We start from the raw sequence: 27,053 nt of genomic DNA, 5'->3' as shown, positions 1-27,053 counted from the left end.
CAATAATAATGTTGATCTTTTTTTGGAGAAAAAAATTATAGAATCTTTCTTTTCAATTTTCCAATTTAAAAAAACATTGGGACCGAAATGCATTGTTTTAGGAATAACACCAGCTGAACTTACAACAGAAAAAGACAAATATTTATACAGAATACTTAGAATAGCAGCTTTGAAGCAAATAACAAGAAATTGGCAAAAATCTATCTCACCTTCTTTTAATAACTGGAAATTAACTGTAAACAGTATTCTGGAAATGGAAAAAATCACATATAGAGTCAGAAATCAAGAACCAGAATGTCTGAAGAGATGGAATAAGTGGTTTGATTATATAAATAAATAAACGGATGTGTTCAGCTCTAAAGAAATGTTTATTAGATCTCTGAAGAGAACAAATTTGTGTATGTAGCCTATATATTGTATTTTTGTGTCTATTTTATGCCCTTTTTCTTTTCTTTTCTCCAACTGTCTTTGTCCCACCCCCCACCCCTTTATTATTAATATTCCCCTTAATATTATTATAAATATTATTATCTTATTTTTATTTTTTATTCTTATTTTACTTTTCATTTATTTTTTATTCATTTATTTTTCATTTTTCCTTTGATGTTTTTCACTAAAAAATGTCATAAATGTTGCAGGAACGTGCCAGTGACTGATAAGATATGAATATGAACTTGAATTCTGCAATAAAGTATTAAAAAAAAAAAAATCAATAATAATGTTGATCTGAAGCACAGATAATAAACACTATCAATAATATCATAATAACAAACATGAATGATATTAGTGAATCATTTAGTTTGTTGAAGATCAAAGAGTCTTATAGATTATTATAAATATAAACTATTGATCAGTTATCAGATCAGTTCAGTTCAGTTCGTCGTCGTTATTGATACGTGATTGGTCGATCAATAAACCTGTGAACATCTGGAGCAGCAACAACTCCAAACACCAAACAGTCAGCGAACGCACCACAATGAAAACAGCTGATGGATCAGAACCAATCAACCAATCAACCAACCAATCAATCAGCAGCAGGACGGTGATGTCATTATGACGTCATTAACAGAGCAGGTGGGTGATGCACTTCCTGTTTATCCTCAGTCACACGTATCCATGACAACCACCCAGAAACAACATGGCAGCGCTCTGACTGAGGAAACTATAAACTGTTTTCTTGTCTCTGTTGCTCACCCTGAGCTTTCTCCTGGTTTTCCCTGTTAAAGGGTTTTCCATGGAGTTTTTCCTCATATCAGTGGATGTGAGGGTCTAAGGACAGAGGATGTTGTTATGATGGGATGTGAAGCCCTTTGAGACAAACTGGTGGTAAAAACGGGCTATACTAATAAAATCCCCTTGCCTGGTCTTGTCTCGTCCAGCAGGTGGCGCCAGAGCTCAGGTGAGAACAACAATATAGATTATAGTTTATTGATCAGCCCTCCACGTGCACAGCGCCTCCTCTGCTCCTGATCGATAGTTTTATTTATTGTTTTATTGTTTTTACTATATTACTATTTATTGATTGTATACCTACCTAGTGGAGTAGCAACATAACTTCGTTGTACTGATAATGACAATAAAGGCTTTCAATCAATTCAATTCAATTGACCTTTCGCAAAAGCTCCGCCCCCCTTAGTTACCGTTGCTAGCCCGACAAGCTTCTCAAGCTGCCCCAGTGTCAACAGTGTTTTTATATTGAGCGTCTTGAGGCATCAGAGTCTCAGAGGCATATGAGCGCTATATTTATGAATATTAATAATCACTAAACACGCGACACCACTACAAAATTGCGTGGTCACAATGTAAACATAATGGTGATCAAAATATGGCTTTTATCGATTCATAAATTGCATCATGTAGCGCAGTGGTCCCCAACCACCGGGCCGCGGACCGGTACCGGTCCGTGGATCATTTGGTACCGGGCCGCAGAAAGATGAAATGAAAATGAAAAAAAAAAAAATCGTTTGTTTCATCTATTTCACACTTCCGGTCGTTTTATTTACTTACCTTGGAGCAGATATAGGCTATGTAGCCTATGCTTGTTTATTTTCCTGACATTTAGCTGGGAGTGGGAGAAGGGTCCGGCTGCGGGATGGGTGGGGGGGGGGGGGGGGGGGGGGGCACCTCTCCTGTTGTGTTTTCAGCTTTGGGAAGGGAAACAATACGACTCCCCCAGCCAAACTCTTCGGGTAACTACTGTCCGACAATACACTTTGCTTGTCGGAGGTCCGAAGCTTGACGGACCTTGTTTACATAGTAACGGTTGCTATGATGTCTGATTGGACAATGACCGTTCGGGGGCGGGGTTTTGCGAAAGGTCAATTCAATTCAATTCAATTCAATTCACTTTTCAATTTCAATTCCTGATCTATAACTGATCGATACCCGGTGACAGCGGGTCTCTGCGTCTCTCACTCCCTCCGACTCAAACACAAACACAAACTTTCCCGCTGAGGTTTACGGTAGTTTTAGTTTCCAGGAGAACCGGGAGCAGCGGGGCTCCGCAGCTCCGTGTGTCCGCCGACAGCGCCTCGCAGCCCGGCTACACACGGAGCGAAGCCCCGCTGCTCTCCCTGGAGCTCAGAGCTCACTCACCCAGAGAGTCCATCAGAGCTCCGTGTTTCCGTCTTCACTGTCACACACTCATCACGTCCTCAGTCTGAGCCGGTCCGCCTCAACACACACACACACACAGACACACACACCGCTCCGAGCCGCCGGCCGGCCGGACCTTCACAATAAAAGTCTTTCCAAACAATTAGCTCGATCTGGGTTACACCGACAGACAGAAACAACCAAACTCTTTACATCCACGTTTATCAATCTATAAATATGTTTTTGATTTAACTATAATGTAATTAACTTGTAGAGTTTAAACTATCTATCTATCCATCTATCTATCTGAGGTAATTACGGACTGAACAGAGACTCTGTAATGTAGGGCTTTTATTTTGAAGGTCGCATAGAGACGTGTGTGAGTGGTTTTATTGTGAAAGGGCCCTGACAGGTGAAGAGGAGGGCAGCAGACGGAGGAATGCAGCAGATCCAGAGTCAGTGAGAACCAGAGATTAGACCGAGCCCAAAGGACGACACACACACACACGTCATAGACACTTTTGTTGTAGTGTTTTGTACAGTTCATTATGTTTGGTCAGGGTTTATGTTGTTGTACAGTGTTGTGGTGTTTTAGAAGCTTTAACAACCTGATCAACACTAGGGATGGGTACCTTTCGCATCTGAATCGATACGGTATCGATACTCGGTACCTGGGAATCGATACCGGTACCAATCGGTACCTGTTTTCGGTACTTTTTGTGTGTGTGGTAATTAAAAAAATAATAAATAAAAAAATAAAAACGTCTGAAATATGACCTCTTACCTCAATATTTACCTCTTAACAACATCACAACTCTTCAGCCTTTAAGAGTATTTTATGTTTTAGGGATGGGCAATGATTTTCATATAATGGAATAGTCATTCAAAAAAAAAGAGAAACATGGAAAGATTCCTACAGAAAGCTCTGTGCTCTGCACTCTCGCTGACGCACGACGAAGGTGCGTTCAGGTACCGAAATGTGGTACCGATTGACTTTATGTGAATCAATACTCGGTACTTTGGTGGGAATTTGGTCGGTACCAAAAAAGTACAGAATTTCGGTACCCATCCCTAATCAACACTAAACCTGTCAATCAGCTGATCAATGTATTTTTCTTTTTTTCTTTTTGAACTCTTATTCTGTCTTTTTATTTTATTTTATTGTGCTTTTATTGCGATATGGATCCCCTCGGGTCTGAAATAAAGAAATGAATGAAAATCAGATCAATAATAATAATACAACAAAGTCTCTGACAGGTGAGAGAGTTTCTGAAGGTTCAAGAGACCGATCTACGGACGTTTACACTCCACAGGTCAGCAGAGAGGAGGAGGAGGAGAAGATGATGAAAGAGAATCAGATAAAGAAGTAGAGGAAAAAGAAGTAGAAGAAAATAACGGTAATAAGAAGTAGAAGAAAGAGAAGAAAGAAGAACAACAAGAGGAGGAGGGGGAAGAAGTAGTAGGCTAGAACAAGGCAAGGCAAGGCAATTTTATTTGTATAGCCAGTTTTTACCACCAGTTTGTCTCAAAGGGCTTTACATCCCATAATAACAACATCCTCTGTCCTTAGACCCTCACATCCACTGAGGGAAAAACTCCATGGAAAACCCTTTTAACAGGGAAAACCAGGAGAAAGCTCAGGGTGAGCAACAGAGATGTTGTTACAGAGACAAGAAAACAAGTTGTTTTATATCAAAATCAAATCAAAATAAACTTTAATGTCCCCGGAGGGAAAACTGTCTTGGACAATCAATGCTGTAGCTACATCCTGCAAGACAGATTTTAAAACCATTCACCATTTCACACACACACACACACACACAACCAACAGAGATCACTTATAGACAGTACGACAAAGTAATAAATAATTATTGTAATAAATAATTATTGCACTTTCTCCTATATTACATCTTGCCTCAGTATTGCCACAGTCTCTGGGTCTTAATTGCACCTTTTTGTATGTGTGGACTCCACCATCAGCATCAATTTAAAGGTGCCGAAGGAACAGTATATACAGTATATATTAAAAAAAAAAAAAAAAAGTCGGCGTCGCCCTGAGGGCATTTCATATTCCAGATAAAGGATCTGGGATGGATCTTTCAAAATCCTTTGGGCCTGGTTGACTACTGTTTTTTCAATATGGAGTGTAGTAGTGGGTAACTATCCTCACCTATCACCTTCATCGCTGCTTTATCAGCTTTTCCAGTTTAGATTTGGACTGGACTGTCAGGGGTCCAAACCACGCAGCCACGCAGCCATCCCATAGCTGATCAGGCTGCCCAGTACAGCATTATAAAATGAAGTCATGATCGCTGTACTGACTCCGTACAGTCTCAGTCTTCTGAGAAAATGCAGTCGCTGGGATAGTTTTACACACCAAGCATCAACGTGAACATCCCATTTCAACAAATTATCTTTCCATATGGATTCCTACTGTAGATACTTGTAGGATTCAACCTTCTCTATAACACAGTCACCAAGGACCACCGGGTCAGAAATCATCTCTTTAGTTGTTGTAGTATTTAGGATGAGATGATGTCTATCACACCAGGACATTTATTACTTGTATGAACTAGGAACTCAGTCGTACTGTGTGTAAGTGATCTCTGCTGGTTGTGTGTGTGAGTGTGTGAAATGGTGAATGGTTTTAAAATCTGTCTTGCAGGACGTAGCTACAGCATTGATTGATTGTCCAAGACAAATTTTGCCTCCGGGGACATTAAAGTTTATTTTGATTTGATTTGATTTGATTTTGAGGAGTTGAGGAAGATGAGAACAAGAAGTAGAAGAGGAAGAGGAAGAAAGAGAAGGAGAAGGAGGTGAAGAACAAGAGAAGAAGAAGAGGAGGAGGAGTGGTCTCTCTCTCTCTAGTATCAAACTCAGTCCAACATCAGAACCAGTGAAGATGAACCAGTGTTGAACCGGTTCAGACTGGTTGTTCTTGTTTTTTTGACTTTTTGGTACCACTCAGAGTGGCAAAATCTAGTAACATTTTTTGAAAAGGTACATGTCCATAGATGATATTTTGGTATGATAACCCATCCTAAGTGGTAGCTTTATGACAGTTATCAGCTCATAAAGTTATCAACCCCCTGCAAAAAATAAATAGGCCTCTAAACGCAGGGGGCATATCTTGTTTTGTGCTCATTTTCAGACCTTTACTCATATGTCATGAGGGCATGTTTGGTAGCATTTTAAAGTGTACAATCCCAGCTTTCATTTAGACCTAGTTTTGGGCCTAGCTAAAAAAAAATATAAAGGTCACATGGTCAAAGGTCAATCTGTCTCAACAACTGTTTTTCCACTATTTTCGCCTAAACCGTAGTCTTTCTCATAGCACTGTGAAATGTAGGAACAGCACTGACACAAATAACAAAAACTGAAATACTCACAGGACTGTAACAATTCAGGAAATGTATAATCTTCCCATAATTTCCTACTATGAGGGATGATTATGGGTCTTAAAGTGGAACTTGGGCCCAGGCGAGAATTGTCAATAACTGCTAATTCCTCTGTATTTCTCAAAGAATTTTTATGTTTTCTATAAATCTTTGTCCTAGTTATAATCATTATCATCATCATCATTATAGTCCAGAGTTAAGATTTGTGCATGTTTGCATATTTCTGTACACTCGAGATTGTTGGTGAGGCCTCCATTAAATAAATAAACCTTTATCTGCCCCTCTGCCCCTGCAGCTGCGGGTGGGAAACCCCTCAGAGTGCTGGGCCGGGCCCCTGCAGCTCTGGGTGGGAAGCCCCTCAGAGGTTTGGGGGGGGGGGGGGGGTCACCTCTGGACACTGGGACGCTTTGTGTCCTCACATTCCCAAGACGTTCCCACGCCGGAGCGCCGCGGATCACAGCCTGCACCCGAACGCCTCGGACAACAACAAGTCAACAACCTGTTCCACCTGACTCTGCTGCTGCCGCCATGTTACCCACAATCCTCCTCTGTCGCCACGACAACAACAACTACAACCACAGTAACAACAGCCTGGAACAAACTGATCCAAAGTCCAGTTGTGATTATTGATGATGAATCTGAACACACACACACACACACACACTCTCAGGTAACCCTCAGTGTTGTGTCAGATGTTCCTGTGCGTTCACACCAAAAGCTTCCACATTATCATCATATTTAGACACCAAACAAAACCATCAGAGCTCAGACAAAACCAAACAGAAACAGAAACCACATGGAGTTCACATCAATAATTCACTTTTTCTTTTTGACCAGGCACTTTTTATGAAAGTAGCTCTAGTAAAGACTTCTCTTCTTTTCTGAAGAACCGTTCCAACTTTACCTCATCATCATCATCAGCCCAAAACAACTCAGGTTTCACATTTTGCATTTTCTGAAACACAAACTGCCTGTTCTGGCTTCGTCATATAACGGACAGTGAAACACAAAATGCAGTTCATCCTCAGTTACATTTAAATTACATAATGTGCAGAGTCTTTCATCCTCAGGAGTTAAACCGACCTACTTCTACTGCCAGGGGGAGAATCCAGCCCTCAACTGGGCACATAAAGAAGTTGAGCTATGGTTAACTTTAGGGTAATTAGCTATGACGCGGTTCGGCGGCAACCTGTCAGAATAGAGACGTCCGTCGGCTCCTTTTTTTCCTCTTTTTTTGTATTTTGCCAATTTGCACTGTTATTTTTTTTTTTAAGTATATTTTTTGGCTTTCATGCCTTTATTTGATAGGACAGCTGAGAGTGTGACAGGAAATGGGAGGCAGAGAGGGTAATGACATGCAGGACAGGGCCGTCCGATGCGGGATTTGAACCGGGGCCGCCTGCAGCGAGGACTACAGCCTCAACACATGAGGCGGGTGCTCCACCAACTGAGCTAAACACCGCCCCTGCACTGTTATTTTTTAGCCTATTTATATATGTTTTATACATTTTAGTTACATAGTTATTTTTCCCTGCTGGCCAGAATGGTTGTGTATGTGTTTGTTGTGTATATATATATATTTGTTTGCATTTGTCGACACAGAGGCCACTGGCAATTTCGTTGTATTTTCTTTTACAATGACAAATAAAGCTTCTATTCTATTCTATTCTGTCTCCCCAATGAGCAGCGTGATCAAACTTGGACGTCAGTCACGTGACGAGTGACCAAAGCGGCTGAAAATATTTTGCCGTTTTGGGAGCTGTCTTGTCTGAAGCCCACCCTCGAGTGTTTTTGATGCTTTGGAAGCTTTTGGTGTAGGCACAGTAATCAGTAATGACGATGAGTTGAGGTTCTCACCCATCATGGCGGCGGTGGTGGCTGCTCCCTCGGCCGGGAACTCAGGGAACTGTCCCTCTGACGGGACGCTGACCGTCCTGCGGAGGCTCCGCCCCTTCGCCGAGCCAGTGGGGCTCTCACCTGCTGCTGCCTCACCGGGGGTCTGGAGGGGGGGGGGTAAAACACATGATGAGACTACTACTTTAGCTTTTAAAGGGATAGTTCACCCAAAAATTCAAATGTCCCTCATGATCTCCTCCCCCTCATGTGGACTGAGGGCTGGGAGAAGTTTCAGAGTCCTCCGTGGCTTCTCTGAGTTACAGGGGGTCTCGGCGTAGCAGTGCATGTCCATATAATGGTTGCAAATGGATACCAACTGTCTTCGTAACAAAAAGACACACCAAAAAACATCCAGATACCTCCATGCTGCTCGTATGTAATGTCCCTCTTGTATTGAAGCCCCGACATGAGAAAGTGTTCCGCCGGTCAGTGCAAATCACGCTACAAACAAACAATTTTTTTTTCCAGAACAATTTCTCATGTCAGGGCTTCAATACCAGAGGGACATTAAATACGAGCAGCATGGAGGTATTTGGATGTTTTTTGGTGTGTCTTTTTGGATGAAGAAAGTTGGTATCCATTGACAACAGTTATATGGACAAATACTGCTGCGCGGAATAACTCTGTTTGCATGTTTACATGCATGTAAAGGGTTATTCCGAATGTTTCAGAAACCCCCAGGGGAAGCGTTTTCAGGTCATGAATTGTCATCTATATCAAATGTTTACGTTTTTTTTAATCATTTTTTGTTTTGTTTTGTTGTTTTTTTTTAATTAAAAATGACACGCTAACATTTAAATTCCTACCAATTCAATGTTACGTTAGTTAAATGGACCTGTATCTGAGCATTTACCTTTATTTTGGCGCCACATCTGCAAATAAGGTTCCAACATCAAATTTTTGTGAAAGTAACAGTATTTAGGAATCTTTACGATCAATTAATTGTGGCGTTTTAATACCACGATTAATTGTGAAAACAAGTAATCGTGACATCCCTAGGTGTGAACCTGCCCTGAGGTCTGAAGGCGTGTGTGTGTGTGTGTGTGTGTGTGTGTGTGTGTGTGTGTGTGTGTGTGTGTGTGTGTGTGTGTGTGTGTGTGTGTGTAATGTAATGTGTGTGTGTGTGTGTGTGTAATGTAATGTGTGTGTGCTGCTACCTCGTCGTCCTTGTGCAGCAGGATGAGCTGTGTGTCGGTCAGGATGCAGAACTTCCTGTCCCAGGCTCCGTGCTCCGTGTAGGGGCTCTGGCCGCAGGAGAGGCGGTGGGCGGGGGGGCCCTTCACGTCTGACACACGGGACCAGAACATGTCGTCAGTTAGTATCATCATCATCATCACACACACACACACACAACGATCAATATGACTGTGTTCCAACTGGGTGAGTCATGTTAAACGTTCACATTCTCAGAGTTAATATAACAACACACTGACCGGCTGCCACATGTTAACACTGTCTATATGTCTGTAAACAATCTCCAAAAGACATAAAGTTAAACATGAAACACTCTTTTTTATCAATATTTTCATCAATATCAGTGTATTATTGCAGTTTTCTACAGTTTCAGAGTGAAAAGGGGAAACAAAGCAGCAGGAAACCCCGGAGACTGGAGCTCTCAGAGAAGAGATGTCACTGGGATGTCTTCTAATCTGCTATTATTTATTTATTTTTGACTATCTTTTACACGTTTTAAATTGTTTTATTGGTTTTATATAGTGTTATTTTAATGCATTGTTTTTTATTCTGTTTCGTTTCATGTACATTTTGTGTCTTATGCCGATTGCATAGTTTATGTTTCATTTTGTACAGCACTGGGTTTTTAGAGTGCTTTATAAATAACGTTGGTATGGTATAGTTTCCAAACACAATGATATGGTATTTATGTCTTTTGGAGATCATTTCATCTTCCACTTGATGAACTGTTCACATCAGGGGGGCAAACGTCACTATAACCAGAGTTTCTGCAGGTTTCACCAACTCAGATTTAAGACTTTTTAAAACTGTTATGGATTAAATGTAAGACCTACTACAGCAAGACAAACAAAAACAAAGAAATGCAGAGTCACAAAATTATTTGCAAATTGGCTGCAATAAGCTGAAAATACATTCAATGACGTGTTTTATTGAGCGCTACACATGAAGACCTGTTTAAAATGATTTACATTTTAAGTCCCGTTTCTATTTGCAGGAGTTTCCATTGGAAGGTGTTTTTGTGAATGAGCCGTTACTCTGGTAAAGTCTAGTCTCGCAATATCCCATAATTCTTTTAAAGTCTCGTCCAGCGAGACTTTAAGATGGACGTAAGCGCCTTGCGTTTCCATGGTGATGGGACAGCGATCTCAGCTGCTGCTGTTATTGTTTTAACAGAAGACGGAGGCAGCGCTTGATTACTCAAAGGCAAAGCACTTATATATATGCATCATATATTATTAATTTATATTATATAAATCCTCTGTGAGATGATGTGAAAAAGGATTTAACAGATGAACTGTGGAAACAAAACTTCAGGATGAAGGATTCAGCTGTGTGATGTTTTCCAACTGAAATAAGTGTTTCCATCACACTTTTATAGACCCTTTCAGAGAGTATAAACAAAGACAGGTGTGGCTCATTAGAAAACGCTCTGCTACACTAAATGGAATGGAGCCTTAATTAGTATCCTTGGTAACACCTGTATTTGTTTATACTCTCTGAAAGGGTCTATACTGATATGTCTGGAAAATAACTCTTCATGAGAGCATGAAACTGTTTTAGTGACATTCGAGAGGTTTTTCAACATTTTTCAGAGTTTCTGTTAACCAGTTTTAATAGTGATATTTAAGTTTTGTGTGTAGATGTAGTAGTGAGGCTGCAGTGCTGTCAGGGATCCAGCAGAGGGCGCTGCGGCTCCATGCTGGATAGAGGAGGAGGAGGAGGAAGAGGAAAAGGAGGAGGAGGAGGAGGAGGAAGAGGAAGAGGAGGTGATTAAAAATGAAAGCCGTCTGGAGGAATCAGCCCAGTGGTCTGATCTCAGCTGACACACGGAGCAGAGTCAGCACCGGTCACTGGGGGGGGGGGGGGACGTGATGAATCAGGTTTAGTTTAGTTTTTATTTAGTCTTAGTCTAGGCTAAAAACAAGAGGCGATCGAGCCTTCGCGGTCCTAAACTTTGGATCAACTTGCCATTCTCCTTTAGAACAGCTCTTCTCTAAAAGCACATCAGGAAAGCAACATAAGAATAATTTCATCATTATATCAAGGATTGAACAATAACAATACGCATTCAACTACATATATTAAGATGAAGTGGGAGGAAGAACTTAATTTAGAAATTTCAGATGAGGAATGGCACGAAATGTGGAAGGTTACATCACTCAACCACTTACTCACGAATCTGTAGAGACTTCGCATGGAAGAATAACTGTATTTTGGGAAATGGTATGTAAGGAGCTGCGGAAAATATTAGGATATGGTGTCGAAGAGCAGTTCAGTGCTTTATCTATGTAAATGTTCAGATGAGACCATTAACACTAGTGTTGGCTATTTGATCAAAATACTGCTGGTACAGTAGCAGGCAAGAAAGCATCACTAGAAACTGGGGAAAAGAAACAACACCTATCAGCAGGCCCGGTGGCCCCTGGCATAAACCCTCTATGTGGTTGTTGAGGGCCACAGCCGTTAGGTGGGGGGCCACATGATCAGAAAGGTACCGGGGTTCATCAAGTCATTTAAACATCCTGAGGTCTGCACGTGCAGCTATGAGCTTTATATGTAATGTGAAGTCAATGTTCAGCTTCTTTTATCTCACATTTGAGACATTTGGTGAAAATAGAACGGCAGAATGACGACATTTGTGCTCAAAAAACAATCTGACAAAATGTCATTTTAGACTTGTTTTCTACACTTATCTATTACTGTATTCATATCCTATTTCAAGCACCAAAACAGTTCATTCTCATGACTGAAGGAGTGTTTTCACAAGGGATTTGACATTTTTCAAAAAGCAGACCTCAAATTTCCAGCATTTGGCCTAAATTATTTCTTTCTACAGTGTTGTAGGACAAACTGGCCTCAGTGTGCTTACAGCGGAGGTTCTAATATTTAGACATAAAACACTTGAGTATTGTTACATCTGCAAGTATCTTAAAAAGATACATTTAAGAAAATATGTAAAAGTTGAGAAAATGGCCTCAAACCTCAGAGGGAATAAACACGTCTGTATTCAGTTTTAACCAGTGATTTGGTGTTTGTCTTAGAGTGCAGGGCCACAAACAAAAACCTTGTTTAGGGGGCCACCAACATCCTAGGGCCGGCCCTGACACCAACGAAAGATCAGTGGCTGTCAATTGTGGAAGAAATATCTCTAATTAAAAAACTGACATACATACTGAGGCTACAAGAAGCTCAACTGGACAAGAAAGGGAGAAATGGACACTATACAAGACTCAGGACGGTATCGCGAGATTTGGACGGACCAGGAAGAGCAGTGCTGGGAGCTTCCGCTACAAACAAGCTTGAAATATAGACTTATTTAATTTTTTTCGGGACAATTTCTCATGTCGGGGCTTCAATACAAGAGGGGCATTACATACGAGCAGCATGGAGGTATTTGGATGTTTTTTGGGGTGTCTTTTTGTTACGAAGAAAAGTGAGCTCCGTTCTCAACCGTCATAACCGTGTAACTCAGAGAAGGCACGGAGGACTCTGAAACTTCTCCCAACTCGGGATGTCACCATTATTTGTTTTCACAATTAATCGTGGTATTAAAAGCCACAATTAATTTATCGTAAAGATTCCTAAATACCGTCACTTCCCAAAAAAGATGATGTTGGAACCATATTTGCAGATGTGGCGCCAAAGTAAAGGTAAATGCACAGATACTGGTCCATTTAACTAACGTAACATTGAATTGGTAGGAATTTAAAAGTTTGCGTGTCATTTTTAATTAAAATAAAAACAAAAAAATGATTAAAATAAACATAAACAATTGGTATAGATGACCGTTAATGACTTGAATAATTCAAACACTTCCCCTGGGGAATATAATTGGTCCTTTATTAATGTTTGTGTAAATGATTGGCATTGCAATTATTTAGACTATATTTGATTTTACACATACTAGCCTATATAGTGTTGTGAAATTAATTAGTGCATAATAATCGTAATATCGTGATTATTTCTCTGACAATAATCGTACCAAGAAAATCTATAATCGTGACATCCCTACTCCCAGCCCTTATATTAGTCCACATGAGGGGGAGTAAGATAATGAGTGAAATTTCAACTTTGGGTGAACTATCCCTTTAATTTAAACACAGATAAAAGACGAGACACGAGGATCGGATGTAAACGGGTCTAGTGTCGGTTTAGTTTTTGTTGTTAAAACTTTGATTTTAACAACCTGAGGAACTTTATTCTATTCTAACCATCCAGCTGCAGAGGGGGCGGGGCTTAAACGCCGAGGCTGGAGCTGATTGGTCGACTGTCTGCACCGCGTTTAAACCTGAACCTTTATTTACTGACGGAGGAAAATAAACTTCAATCAGCATCAGCGTCTCAAACACACACACACACACACACACACACAGAGCAGCCAGTGTGTGTGTGTGTGTGTGTGTGTGTGTGTGTTGGCGAGCGGCGGCGTCTCGTCAGCAGCAGCAGCAGCAGTGAGTAAACAGACGGTGCCTTCACTGTGCCTGATGGAGCTGGGATAACGCAGCGCTTGTGTGGCTGAGTAAACACTCCACATGCACACACACACACACACACACACACACACACACACACACACACACACACACACACACACACACACTCCACACACACACACAATGACTCTAATTGATGCTGATGGACGTCGGAGCAGCAGCAGGAAGTCTGCAGAGGCCTTAACCAGCTGAGTTACACTATTAAACACCACATTAAAGGGATAGTTCAACATTTTTTTAGTCAAATATTGGAGGCTCATTATGGGATTTCTTTCTTGGTTTCCCTCATCAAACTCATCAAATACACAACCCAACAACTCCACAACGCTCTGGTGGACAAGTTGTGAGCTGCACATTCACCACGCTACGAGATAATAACACAACGTTACCACACAGAGTTGTTTTAGAGGGAAATTCATGCAAAACCGCTGATGCACGTTGCCTTCAGGGACAGTTTTTCATCAACAGTCTCTGTATTATTACGTATAAAACAGTAAATGCTATAGTCGTCCAACAAAAACGAGCCATACGTATTATTAATGAGGTTGGTTACTATGAACATACAAATCCATCGTTTATCAAATCCCAGGTTATGAAATTTAATGACTTGATTTATTATAAAATAATGCAAATAATGTATAAAGCTGAATTAAAGTTACTCCCTGTCTGTGTACAAAGGTTTTTGTCAATAGGCTACATGAGTCAAAATATAGAGATGTTTGTAAATTTGTTGTACAAAAACGCTAACCTGGATTTACGAGTGTGTAGTTCATTTTTGGTTTTCAAAAAAAATGGTATGCAGGGTAATTTTTGAAGGCTACAAATGTTAATGTTTATTCTTTTTTTCTCTGATATTTAATTTTCTTCACTACTATATATTTAAGTACTGTTAACCTTATTAGTTTCGGTCTTTTTCTGGTTTTGTTTTGGCAAAACCCCTCATATATACGTTATTATCTCATAGCGTGGTGAATGTGCAGCTCACAACTTGTCCACCAGAGCGTTGTGGAGTTGTTGGATTGTGTATTTGATGAGTTTGATGATGAGGGAAACCAAGAAATCCCATAATGAGCCTCCTCTGTAGCGTAGCTCTGAGCAGCTCACGGCTCTGCTCCGCCGTTCTAAAAACAGCTTGCACCGACAATTAAAGGTAACGAACCTACTGCTATGACTATAGGGATTATGGCAATGAGCCAATTTGACCAAAAAAAAAGTTGAACTATCCCTTTAACTCTCACATGGAGTTACAGTAAAAACATTAACACACTCGTGACCCAGTCGGACTCTTAGTTCCTCTGAACAACGACTGAACAGGGAAGTGTTCAACAGCCGCACTTCCACTTCCATCAACTACAACAACAACTACAACCTGCACTGAGGAAGAAGAAACAGCAACTCCCAGCATGCATTGCATCACAGTAGACAGGAAGTGCTCACCGATACTCCCAGGGTCACCGCTCAACTACGTAGCATTTTTCTCATAGACAATAATGGGAAAAGAAGAAAATTTATAACGTGTCACAACGCCCGCGAAACGACTGGTTTCACCACCAGAATCTGATCCATTCAGTCCCATTAACGTTTTGGAAAGTCTAGAAGAGCCGCATGATTAAATTATTTCATTCCCGTTCTAGTTAGCCCAGAGCTAAAGCGGAAGTTAGCCGGCTAGCTCGGGGTAGCACTAGCTCGGCTGTAGTCAGTACGCCCACTTACGGTTTCTTCACGAATACTAGGGGGGTTGACCTGATTATCATAGATAGATAGATAGATAGATAGATAGATAGATAGATAGATAGATAGATAGATAGATAGATAGATAGATAGAACGATAGATAGATAGAACGATAGATAGATAGAACGATAGATAGATAGATAGATAGATAGATAGATAGATAGATAGATAGATAGATAGATAGATAGATAGAACGATAGATAGATAGAACGATAGATAGATAGAACGATAGATAGATAGATAGATAGATAGAACGATAGAACGATAGAACGATAGAACGATAGAACGATAGAACGATAGATAGATAGATAGATAGATAGATAGATAGATAGATAGATAGATAGATAGATAGATAGATAGATAGATAGATAGATAGATAGATACCCGTTCCCCCTTGACAAAATTAAAAGTGTTGGGGACCAATCACAAAGAGAGTTGTGAGACACCAACTAATAAAATCATGAATTAAAAAAACGCACATTATAGTACCATACAAACAAAACAAACAAAAACAAAACAAAACAATTGTTTTATGAACTGGTCTTCTATTGAGGACGAGGCGGCAGGCTTTGGCACATTCGTTAATGCAGTGTTAACAGTCGATTACCATGGCAACGAACGAAGCTTCGAAGCTTCGATTTTTTTTGGGGGGGGTCAGCCCTACCGAATACAAATACAAAAGTTTTTTTAAAAAAAGCCCAAATCCGAATACAAATAGTGCACTGGCTGCACACCCCTAGTATTTTTTGGGGTTTTTTTTTTGTTTGTTTATTTGTTTGTTTCTTTGTGCCTTATGTACTATGTATTTTACTGCATCTGTAAAGCGTCTTTGGGTCACTGTAAAAGCGCTATACAAAATTAATGAATTATTATTATTATTATTATTATTATTATTATATACACTACAGTATATATACTATGATGATGATAATAATGAACCCTAATGATCAGAGGCTCCGCCCCCTCGCTGCAGTCTGGGTCATCCTGAGGAATGATGATGATGATGGTGGTTTGTTGTTGATGATGAATTACAGCCACGTGAAGAGACGAGGGGGGGGGGGGGGGGGGGGGGGGGGGGGGAGGAGGGAGGAGGAGGAGGAAGAGGAAGAGAAGGAGGAGGAGGAAGAGGAAGAGGAGGAAGACAGTGGTCCAGAGCAGAAAGCAGTTGAGGATCTCCGTGTTGAACAGACCTATTTCTGGCTGCGCTCTAAATCATCCACGTCAAAGCCCGAGGAGCTCCAGAGAGACGGGGGGGGGGTTACACCTGCTGCTGGGGGGGGGGGGGGGGGGGGGGGGGGGGGGGGGGGGGCAACGCTCAGGGAGGAGAAGAAGAAGGAAGAGGAGGAGGAGAAAGAGGAGAAGAGCTGGACGTGTCGTGCACAGAGAGACTGGAGCTCCGGACGGACAAAGACAGGAAGTAGAGACAGGACAGAGACCAGAGAGAGGGGGGGAGGGGGGGGCTGAGGGGTTGTAGAGGGGGGGTGTTACATAACAACCTGTAACCGGCCTCAGTCCTGATCCAGAGACCCGTCAGGACGACTGAAGACCTGGACCTTCACTTCAACTCCCTCCATCAACACTGCACCAGGTTGAAACACTCAGATTTTACCTCAATGGCTTCATTCATTTATCTATTTATTTAAAGGGACAACCAGGAGTTTCTCCAGCGGCAGAACCAAAAACTCCGCGACAATAAAAAAGTCTCATATTAATGTGGATGAATCTACGTTACCACTTGTTAATGGTCCATTTTAGATAAATCTATGGTTATTTTGTTATTATTAGTGGTGGTGGAAACGCTGGGCGAGCCGACACCAACGACACATGTGGTGTGTCCCAAATCGAAAATGTAGTGCGCTATGTGCACTCAAACGACCAGAAAACTGAGTGTGGATCGATGGACACTTTCCACACTTCACGGCCGCCGTCTTGGTGACGTAGCGGAAACACGTCACTACTTTTCAAACGGCGGCGGTCGCTTTGAGCAGCGACGGAGCCGACACCGGCGTAAATGTCTTTAAAAAACACTAATACAGGTTTTATACAGGAATCTTGAAGTTAATTTTAAAACCTTTTTAAGACTTTTCTCAATATTTTTTAATACCTCACCGCCACTTCAAGCTGTAACCATAAAGACTAGAATTCAAAAAAGTCTGGGATAATAAATCAAAGGCAAAGTTTATCAAATAAAAATTAAAAAAAACATTGCTCCACTCTCAAAAGACAAAAACAACAATCTTCTTTTTTATTTTACGTACTGGTTCATCTTTGTTTTTTAATAAAATGAATACATTCACACACTTTCTCAATGTTTTTTAGGACTCAAACTCTTCGACAGGTAATTCAGAAAAAATACCTTAAAAATGTAAGACTTTATAAAGTCGTGAAAAGACTTTTTAATACTTTTTAAGGGTCTTTATTTTCCCAAAATTGATTTATCACCTTGTAATACTTTTCAAGACCCCGCGGATACCCTGTAATAACAGCACAACAACAACACCAACACAATAAAACACAACTTAATAGCTCGTTTTGATCGGCAAAAAGCGCTGTCAAGTGTCGGCCATAGACAGGGCTCCAACGGCCGGTTGCTATGGTTGCAATCAGAATTTAAAAAATAGAAGAAGCAGCTGTGGAGTCACTTCCGTAAGTGCGCAGCAGCAGTGTTTGATTAAGATTTAGAGAATTGTGCGATTTGAGACACAGCAACGGTTAATGTCTCCTCCTCTTCAGCTACAACAGGAGAAAAAACACTGAACTGAACCTTTAATCTGAAGTTCTACTCAGTCCTCCGCCAAAATAAAAGCTTTTAGCCCCTGTTGTGTGTTATGTTTATTTTGAAGCTGCAGACTCTCTCTTCTCTTTAAACTCTGCTGCAGGTTTTATTGTGGCGGTGAATCAAAGCGGTGGACAGGAAGTCCTCGCTGCCAGCTCACAGGGGCCGGATTAAGCTGCTATATTTGTCCGGGGCGGCTGCTGCTGGATGATCCATGCAGGCCTGGTGAAAAGGTCAGAAAGGCCGCCTGCTGGAGAGCGCCAGGGAAGAAAAGAAAAAAAGATAGAAAGAAAAGATAGAAAAAAAAGGAAAAGGAGGACGGACTCGACCAGGACGAGAGAATGACTTGTTTCAGTTTCTATAAACACAGACAGAGTGAGACTCTCAGCAGCTGGAGGATCTCTGTAGTGTAGTCAAATAAAACTACAACGAATATATGAGCTCCTTCAAAATAAAGGTAGATGTTTGTATTAAAGCTCCTTCAGAATAAAGGTAGATGTTTGTGTTAAAGCTCCTTCAGAATAAAGGTAGATGTTTGTGTTAAAGCTCCTTCAAAATAAAGGTAGATGTTTGTGTTAATGGGCCTTCAAAATAAAGGTAGATGTTTGTGCTAAAGCACCTTCAGAATAAAGGTAGATGTCTGTATTAAAGCACTCCTTCAAAATAAAGGTAGATGTTTGTGCTAAAGCACCTTCAAAATAAAGGTAGATGTTTGTGCTAAAGCACCTTCAAAATAAAGGTAGACGTTTGTGTTAAAGCTCCTTCAGAATAAAGGTAGACGTTTGTGTTAAAGCGCCTTCAAAATAAAGGTAGATGTTTGTGTTATAGCTCCTTCAGAATAAAGGTAGATGTTTGTGCTAAAGCACCTTCAAAATAAAGGTAGATGTTTGTGTTAAAGCTCCTTCAGAATAAAGGTAGATGTCTGTATTAAAGCACTCCTTCAAAATAAAGGTAGATGTTTGTGCTAAAGCACCTTCAAAATAAAGGTAGATGTTTGTGCTAAAGCACCTTCAAAATAAAGGTAGATGTTTGTGTTAAAGCTCCTTCAGAATAAAGGTAGATGTTTGTGTTAAAGCTCCATACAGTATAAAGGTAGATGTTTGTGTTAAAGCTCCTTCAGAATAAAGGTAGATGTTTGTGTTAAAGCTCCTTCAGAATAAAGGTAGATGTTTGTGTTAAAGCTCCTTCAGAATAAAGGTAGATGTTGGCTGCTGTGACATCACTGTGACATCACTGTGACATCACTGTGACATCACTGTGACAGGTTTACGTCTCGTGCTGCCGGGGGGGCGTGGCCTGTGGAGTCTGAGGTCACGACCTCAGGTAACCTCTGCTGCTGCACCTACGAGCAAGGCACTGAGGTTGTGTGTGTGTGTGTGTGTGTGTGTGTGTGTGTGTGTGTGTGTGTGTCTGTGTGTGTGTAGAAACTCGACTCCAGCCAAACCTCCAGTGAGAATGTGTGAGAGCGGGGAGAGTCCACCACCACCTGTCCACACGACATGTTCCTCATGCTCAGGAAGCCACACACACACACACACACACACACACACACACACACACACACACAAAGGACGCATCTTTTAACATGTGCCAAGTCTATCTATCTATCTATCTATCTATCTATCTATCTATCTATATATCCTCTTATTTGTTTCTACTACATTTCTTTTCTTTCTTTCTTTCGCTCTCTGTATATTTCTCTCTTTCCATGTATCCACTATCCAATTTCTTTCCTTCTTTCTTACTACCCCTCTGTCTCTTTCATTCATTCTCTATTCTCTTTTCTTCCATCTTTCTGTCTTTATTTCTGTTTTTCTTACTTTTTTCTTTCTCTATCTACCCTTCTCTCTGTCTTTTTCTTTCTTTCTTTCTTTCTTTCTTTCTTTCTCCATCTACCCTTCCCGTTTTCTTTCTTTCCTTCTGTCCTTTTCTTTTTTCTCTCTTGTTTCAATCTTTCTTTCTTTCTTTCTTTCTTTCTCCATCTACCCTTCTTTGTGTCTTTTTCTTTCTTTCTTTCTTTCTTTCTTTCTTTCTTTCTCCATCTACCCTTCTCGTTTTCTTTCTTTCCTTCTGTCCTTTTCTTTTTTTCTCTCGTTTCAATCTTTCTTTCTTTCAACAATTTCTTCAGCTCATTCAGCATTGCTTTCAGCATTCACACCATTTCCATTCTTGGAAATGCTTTTTCTAGTTATAACCTAATAATGCCTTGACCCTCAAACAGCCCTTTGAAAAAGTGAGGACCGGCCAAAATGTCCTCACTCTGTTGGTTAAAAACTCGTTTCGGTCCTCACAACGTAGCATGTACAAGAACACACACACACACACGTACCATCAGACGTCCCGAAAAAAATTAAATAAGTCTATTTTTAAGCTTGTTTGCTTTGTTTGTTTCGCATTTCGGGGCTTCAATACAAGAGGGACATTACATACGAGCAGCATGGAGGTATTTGGATGTTTTTTGGTGTGTCTTTTTGTTACGAAGACAGTTGGTATCCATTTGCAACCGTCATATGGACATGCACTGCTACGCCGAGACCCCCTGTAACTCAGAGAAGCCACGGAGGACTCTGAAACTTCAATTTTGGGTGAACTAGCCCTTTAAAAAATAAAAACTTATACAGATTCATTACATCAGTATCCATGTGGACGAGCTCTTCAGCCTCTGAGGCTCCGCCCACTTTCACTGAAGAGATTTCCTCCTTTAATCTGGTGTCGGATTACATCACGACTCATTGATTGATCTTTGATTACTTCAGACTGATCCGATCAATCAATCAATCAATCAATCAATCAATCAATCAATCAATCAATCAATCAATCAATCAATCAAACTCTTCAATTAACTTCATTAGATGAATGAGAGAGTTTCTAGGTAGGTGTTTCCAGGACGACCTGAGGAAAAACCTCATATCAGACGTCGGTCTTCACTCTCTAAACATTAACACCTCGACAAGTTCTCACAAGGATAAAGTCCACACACACACACACACACACACACACACACACGCAGGCCAACAGAGGCTGCTTTGTCTGTCGAGTCGACCTGTATATTGCAGCGCAGGGCAGGTCTGGTCTCCGTGGCAACCAGTAAATACAACAGGCGCTCTGCTCCAATCAGAGCGCGGCGACATCACATCACTGCTTTATCAAGATGGGACCATTCAACAGGAAGAAAGAGGAGGAGGAGGAGGAGGAGGAGGAGGAGGGGGGGGGTGTCGCTGAGGCTGACACACACACACACACACACACACACAGGAGGTCGGCATTAACATGTGAAAACTTTTCCCTTTGTTTCCTGTTTGTGTTAAAGCTCCTTCAGAATAAAAGGTAGATGTTTGTGTTAAAGCTCCTTCAGAATAAAGGTAGATGTTTGTGTTAAAGCTCCTTCAGAATAAAGGTAGATGTTTGTGTTAAAGCTCCTTCAAAATAAAGGTAGATGTTTGTGTTAAAGCTCCATACAGTATAAAGGTAGATGTTTGTGTTAAAGCTCCATACAGTATAAAGGTAGATGTTTGTGTTAAAGCTCCATACAGTATAAAGGTAGATGTTTGTGTTAAAGCTCCATACAGTATAAAGGTAGATGTTTGTGTTAAAGCTCCTTCAGAATAAAGGTAGACGTTGTGTTAAAGCTCCTTCAGAATAAAGGTAGATGTTTGTCTAAGCAGCTCCTTTACTTCCTGTCTTACATTATTGGACAAACTGATTAATCCAGGTGTGCCTGACCAAAATTGTGGCTACTCAGACACACCTGGATTAATCAGTTTGTCCAATAATGTAAGACAGGAAGTAAAGGAGCTGCATTAAGTTCAGGAAGTAGTGGAGCTGTGCAGAGAGCCAATTAAAATCTATTCAGAAAGGCTCTAAATTGTCTGTTTTCGATTTAAGGTCGTGATAAAATCGAGATGGTTATTTTATTTTTTTTAAATCGTGATTTGCCATATCGCCCACCCCTAGTTTCTCTGAGTGTTTTATTCTGAAATCTGGTCTGTGTTTTTCCTCCTCTCTCCTCATTCCCATGGGTCAACAACAACAACAACAACTCTTCAAAATAAAACACAGAGTCGTCGACGTGCAGCTGTAACACCTGCGAGCGGCTAAAGGCTAACAACAGACTCTGACTGAGGCGTGAAACTGAGACCGAGACCGAGGACGACGCTTTTGTCTCCGGGAGGAAATCACAGCAATTAACAGAACAACAACTCCCTTCCTCTCCGCTGTCAGCACCTTCATTGTCTCACAGGACAACGACCGAGTCTGTTTATAAATGTGTCAGATGGTTGTTTCATGTCGTCCACTGTCATTGATCTGAACATCGACAACACAGAATCAGAATCAACACTAACTGGTGAATAACTCAGATATGAACTTCTGATTTACTGAATGAATTTGAGTCCGATTCACAAAGTCCAGATCCGCTTTCCGATTTTGATTCGATATCGATTCATTAAGATATTTCAGTTCTAACACCAATTTGTCTTGGTCATGATAAGAGAGATTTCCAAAGAACTAATTGCCTAACGATTATTTTCATTATCGATTAATCTGTTGATTATTTAATGTAACGATTAATCGATTAGTTGTTTGGTCAATAAAATAAAATGTAAAAAAAATGTTGAAAAACATCAATCAGTGTTTCTCAAACCACCAGACGACATCGTCCTCAAATGTCTTGTTTTGTCCACAAACCAAAGAGAGACTCAGTTTATTGTCATAAAGGAACAAAGAAACCAAAAAATATTCACATTTAAGAAGCTGGAATCAGAGAATTTGGACTTTTTTTTAAATAAAAAAAACTACTCAAACCGATTATTAGATTGTCAAAATAGTTGACGATTCATTTAATAATTGATTATTGTTCGATTAATCAATTAATTGTTGCGGCTTTAAACTAATGCTGCAAATTGTACAAAGATGGAACTCTCCAAACTGATGGCTTATTAAAAAAAATAAATATTTAGCCTACATTAAAAATTGACCCAAAAGCGGTGACATTAATGCACATCTAGTATTTAAAGCAGAAGTAAGTGGTCCGGTCGTTTTGGCTAATGCTGCGTTCCAGGCAGGCTTTTGAAATCGTAAATTACAGCTTCAAGTCACAACTTACGACTTTGTAGCGTTCCAGGCAACACACTCGTGTTTTTCCGACCTGTTTTACCGGTGAAAGTCACTATAACGGCCACTCGTAACTTCCGACCGGTGAACTTGTACCAGATCGAACTGGTACCACTTCACAGCTCGGAAATATACGATTTTCCTTGAACGCACCATAACAGTCCTCGTCGCTACGTCACCACATTCACGGCGTTCCTTGGCTGCACACACAGCCCTGCATGCCGTTCTCTCTCCTCATTGGATAAAAACTGTAGGATACGATAAATGTTTTCTCTTCGGCTCAGAGCAGAGCAGAGGGACTGAGAGACCCGTGTTTCAGTCCAAACACTCTATGTAAGTGATTGCTGTTGGAAGATATAACTATTTAAGACTTATATTAACACAAATATATCACTCACTTCTGCTTTAACATGACCCATTCAAAAACAGTGCATTCAATCAGTGTAAAATTTCATGATTTCAAAAAGGTTAAAACTTTTTAAAATCATATTGCAGCTATTAAGTTATTGAGTGAATTACCAGCAGGAGACCCGTGTTTAAAGCACCTTTTAATTACACAAACTGTTAAAGCTGTTTGTCAAATAAAGAGCAGAAGAGATTCATTGATAATTTAAATACATGTTGTTGAATCTGTGTCAGTGAACAAATCAAACCAGCACTCTCTGTCTCTCTCTCTGTATCTCTCTGACTGAGCGCTGGCAGAGTAAATCGTCGGCCGGTTTCCTGCAGCAGCTGATGGTAAGTGAAGGCAGCGTCTGGGCTGATAAGCTGCTGCTGCACCCCCCCCCCCCCCTCTCTCTCTGGAGAGGCCAGATACAGCACTCAGCCCAGTCACACAGAAACATCAACACTATTCTGGTAACAGCCCGGGACACTCGCCACTCTCTGGGACTTGATCCACCACATCTCAAGGTCAACGCGCTCCGACGGCGGCGAGGAGAGGAGAGGAGCTACCAGACAAAATACAGACACAACTGTACCCAGGGCCGGCCCTAGGATGTTGGTGGCCCCCTAAACAAGGTTTTTGTTTGTGGCCCTGCACTCTAAGCTCAAACACCAAATCACTGGTTAAAACTGAATACAGACGTGTTTATTCCCTCTGAGGTTTGAGGACATTTTCTCCACTTTTACATATTTTCTTAAATGTATCTTTTTAAGATACTTGGAGATGTAACAATACTCAAGTGTTTTATGTCTAAATATTAGAACCTCCGCTCTAAGCACACTGAGGCCAGTTTGTCCTACAACACTGTAGAAAGAAATAATTTAGGACAAATGCTGGAAATTTGAGGTCTGCTTTTTGAAAAATGTCAAATCCCTTGTGAAAACACTCCTTCAGTCATGAGAATGAACTGTTCTGGTGCTTGAGATAGGATATGAATACAGTAATAGATAAGTGTAGAAAACAAGTCTAAAATGACATTTTGTAAGATTGCTTTTTGAGCACAAATGTTGTCATTCTGCCGTTCTGTTTTCACCAAATGTCTCAAATGTGAGATAAAAGAAGCTGAATATTGACTTCACATTACATATAAAGCTCATAGCTGCACGTGCAGACCTCAGGATGTTTAAATGACTTGATGAACCCCGGTACCTTTCTGATCATGTGGCTGATCATGTTTTGCTTGAAAAAGGTCTAGTACCGAAACGTTGCATAATAAATTCTGCAAGTTGGCCATGTGTGCGGGAACTCTTCTTTTTCTAATTTGGACTTGATTGTCGCCCTCCGACGCACCTGCCTGAGAAGTGGATGTGCGAAGACTTTTGCTTTTTCTGATCATGTGGCCCCCCACCTAATGGCTGTGGCCCTAAACAACCGCATAGAGTGTTTATGCCAGGGGCCGGCCCTGACTGTACTGATATGTGGGCGATTCCACCAAAAGAGTGCCATTTCTGCAGTCCCCAGCATATTAAATGTACATAAAAACATGTAATAATATAATATAAACTGCATTTAATTAATGAACAAAGCACCATACACATGAATCACCGTAGAAATTAAAGATATATCATTTTTAATTACTATAAAAAGGCTTTCAAAGCACTGAAACAGCCTTTGTTGCATGTCCCCACAGCCAAACGCTATAGTTTACCACAATGCATAATAATGAATAAAATCCTTCTAAAATCTCTCTCTTTTTTTGCATATTAGTGTGACTTCATATTATATCTACACTTATATAACATTTTTTAATTGAAACTTAATTATATTTTGGTTAAAATTCACATTTTAGTCCCGTCCCCAGGTTTTCACTCAGTGCTGTTTTACCCAAACACATTCTACACTCTAAAAATGTTGTAGCTATGTCAGGGACGGTCACCCTCAAAACTCATTCCTGTTACCTAAATTATCTCTAAGACAGTGTTTGTTGATATCAAAAGTAAAATATTCAGTTAAATCCTAAGAATGTGCTCTGTGTGCTCCAGCTATTAGTATAGATGCTATTTGGCTGGATTTCACACAATGGCTGATTTTATGCTAAAAGCTCATTGCTGTTACTCAATCTTCAAAAATGCAATGATAAAAGCAGCAATAAATTAAATAAAGTAGCCTGAGATTGACCAGAACTCATTTTGAATGAGTTAATGTGTATATTAAAAAAATAAGTTTAATTTTTAAGAGTTACAATGAGCAAATGACACTCTTTTGGCGGAATGATACACGTATTATATTAGAGAGGAGAAAATACCCACAGATGAATAAATGTCACACGTGTCGCTTCCTGTCATGACAGAAAACAGCTAGAGTTTATAATTAGAAATACAGAAACCACCCGTGGCTCATTTGAACTTATTTCGCTTTCACATGTTTATGTTTATGTATGTGTGTATGCTAAGGATGCTAACTGCTCCAAAAACCTTGTAACTTTACACCAGATAAGGTAGCTATAACAGCTGTACCAAAACAATGCCAACTACATTAAAGATGCTAACCAAAATAGCTGTGCTGAATCAATGCTAACTACCCGAAGATGACAAAACATCTTTATTTATACAGCACATTTCATACCAAGGGGCAACTCAATGTGCTGCCTACATAAAGACAAAACATTTAACAGTAAGAACTGGAAGTGGGAAAGAAAAGACACTAGTTGTGCTGCTAAAGAAGCTAACTACAGTATGCTGAAACAATGCTAACTACACTAAAGACACTAGTGCCACTAAATATGCTAACTATGCTGAAACAATGCTAACTACACTAAAGACCCTAAGAAGCTAACTTCAATAGCTTTGCTGAAACAGTGCTAAATACAAGAAGGATGCTAACACCAGTAGCTGTGCTGAAATAATGCTAACAAAACTAAATATGCTAACTAAAATAGCTTAGTTGAAAGAATGCAACATTTAAAGCAGAACTATGCAACTTGGCCGGAAATAGCTCGCTCCTTCGTTGGTTTCTCTTTTTTTCCCTCTCCGGGGCTCCCCCACAGTTCTGGGAGGCACATGTCACTGTCGTAAAAAAAAAAACTCGCCGCCCCACCTCCTCCACCCCCTCCCTACACGTGCTTGTGTTTACTGCTGAAGGTAGAGAGCGGTGTTTGCTAAGCACGGAGCTAATGCTAACACGGAGCTAACGCTAACAGGGAGCTAACGCTAACACGGAGCTAACGCTAATACGGCCACACACAGACAAAGACACAAAGACACAGACATACACACACACATGAATAAAGGTTCCAAAACGCGAAGGCGTGTGTGTGTGTGTCATGATGTATTACATTATCTTATAAAAGATCCATGGTGTGTGTGTGTCTGTTAGCATTAGCTCCGTGTTAGCCACAAGCCGAACTTCATCAGTACAAACATGTTTCCATGGTTTCCTCCGACTTTCCGAACTCAAACCAATCACGATT

General features: G+C 40.5%; 1 protein-coding gene across 5 annotated transcripts in view; it reads right to left on the bottom strand.

Annotated features, from left to right (window-relative positions):
• The window catches only part of rasal2 (RAS protein activator like 2), a 104,142-nt gene that overhangs the window by 49,144 nt on the left and 27,945 nt on the right, over positions 1 to 27,053 (bottom strand). For 4 of the 5 annotated variants that reach the window (XM_083991586.1, XM_083991587.1, XM_083991584.1 and 1 more), the window contains exons 2-3: positions 9,050 to 9,177; positions 7,854 to 7,995 (exon numbers count right to left, since the gene is read on the bottom strand). In XM_083991586.1, the coding sequence (XP_083847712.1) occupies positions 7,854 to 7,995; positions 9,050 to 9,177 (270 nt within the window). Of the gene's footprint in view, positions 1 to 2,595; positions 2,641 to 7,853; positions 7,996 to 9,049; positions 9,178 to 27,053 lie in introns of those variants that run through there. The other variant, XM_083991588.1, reaches the window with a different exon arrangement.

Source organism: Trachurus trachurus, assembly GCF_905171665.1.
Source record: "Trachurus trachurus genome assembly, chromosome: 17".
NCBI classification, from domain to species: domain Eukaryota; kingdom Metazoa; phylum Chordata; class Actinopteri; order Carangiformes; family Carangidae; genus Trachurus; species Trachurus trachurus.
The sequence above is the reverse complement of the archived record's forward strand: the minus strand, read 5'-3'. Positions and strand labels throughout refer to the sequence as shown.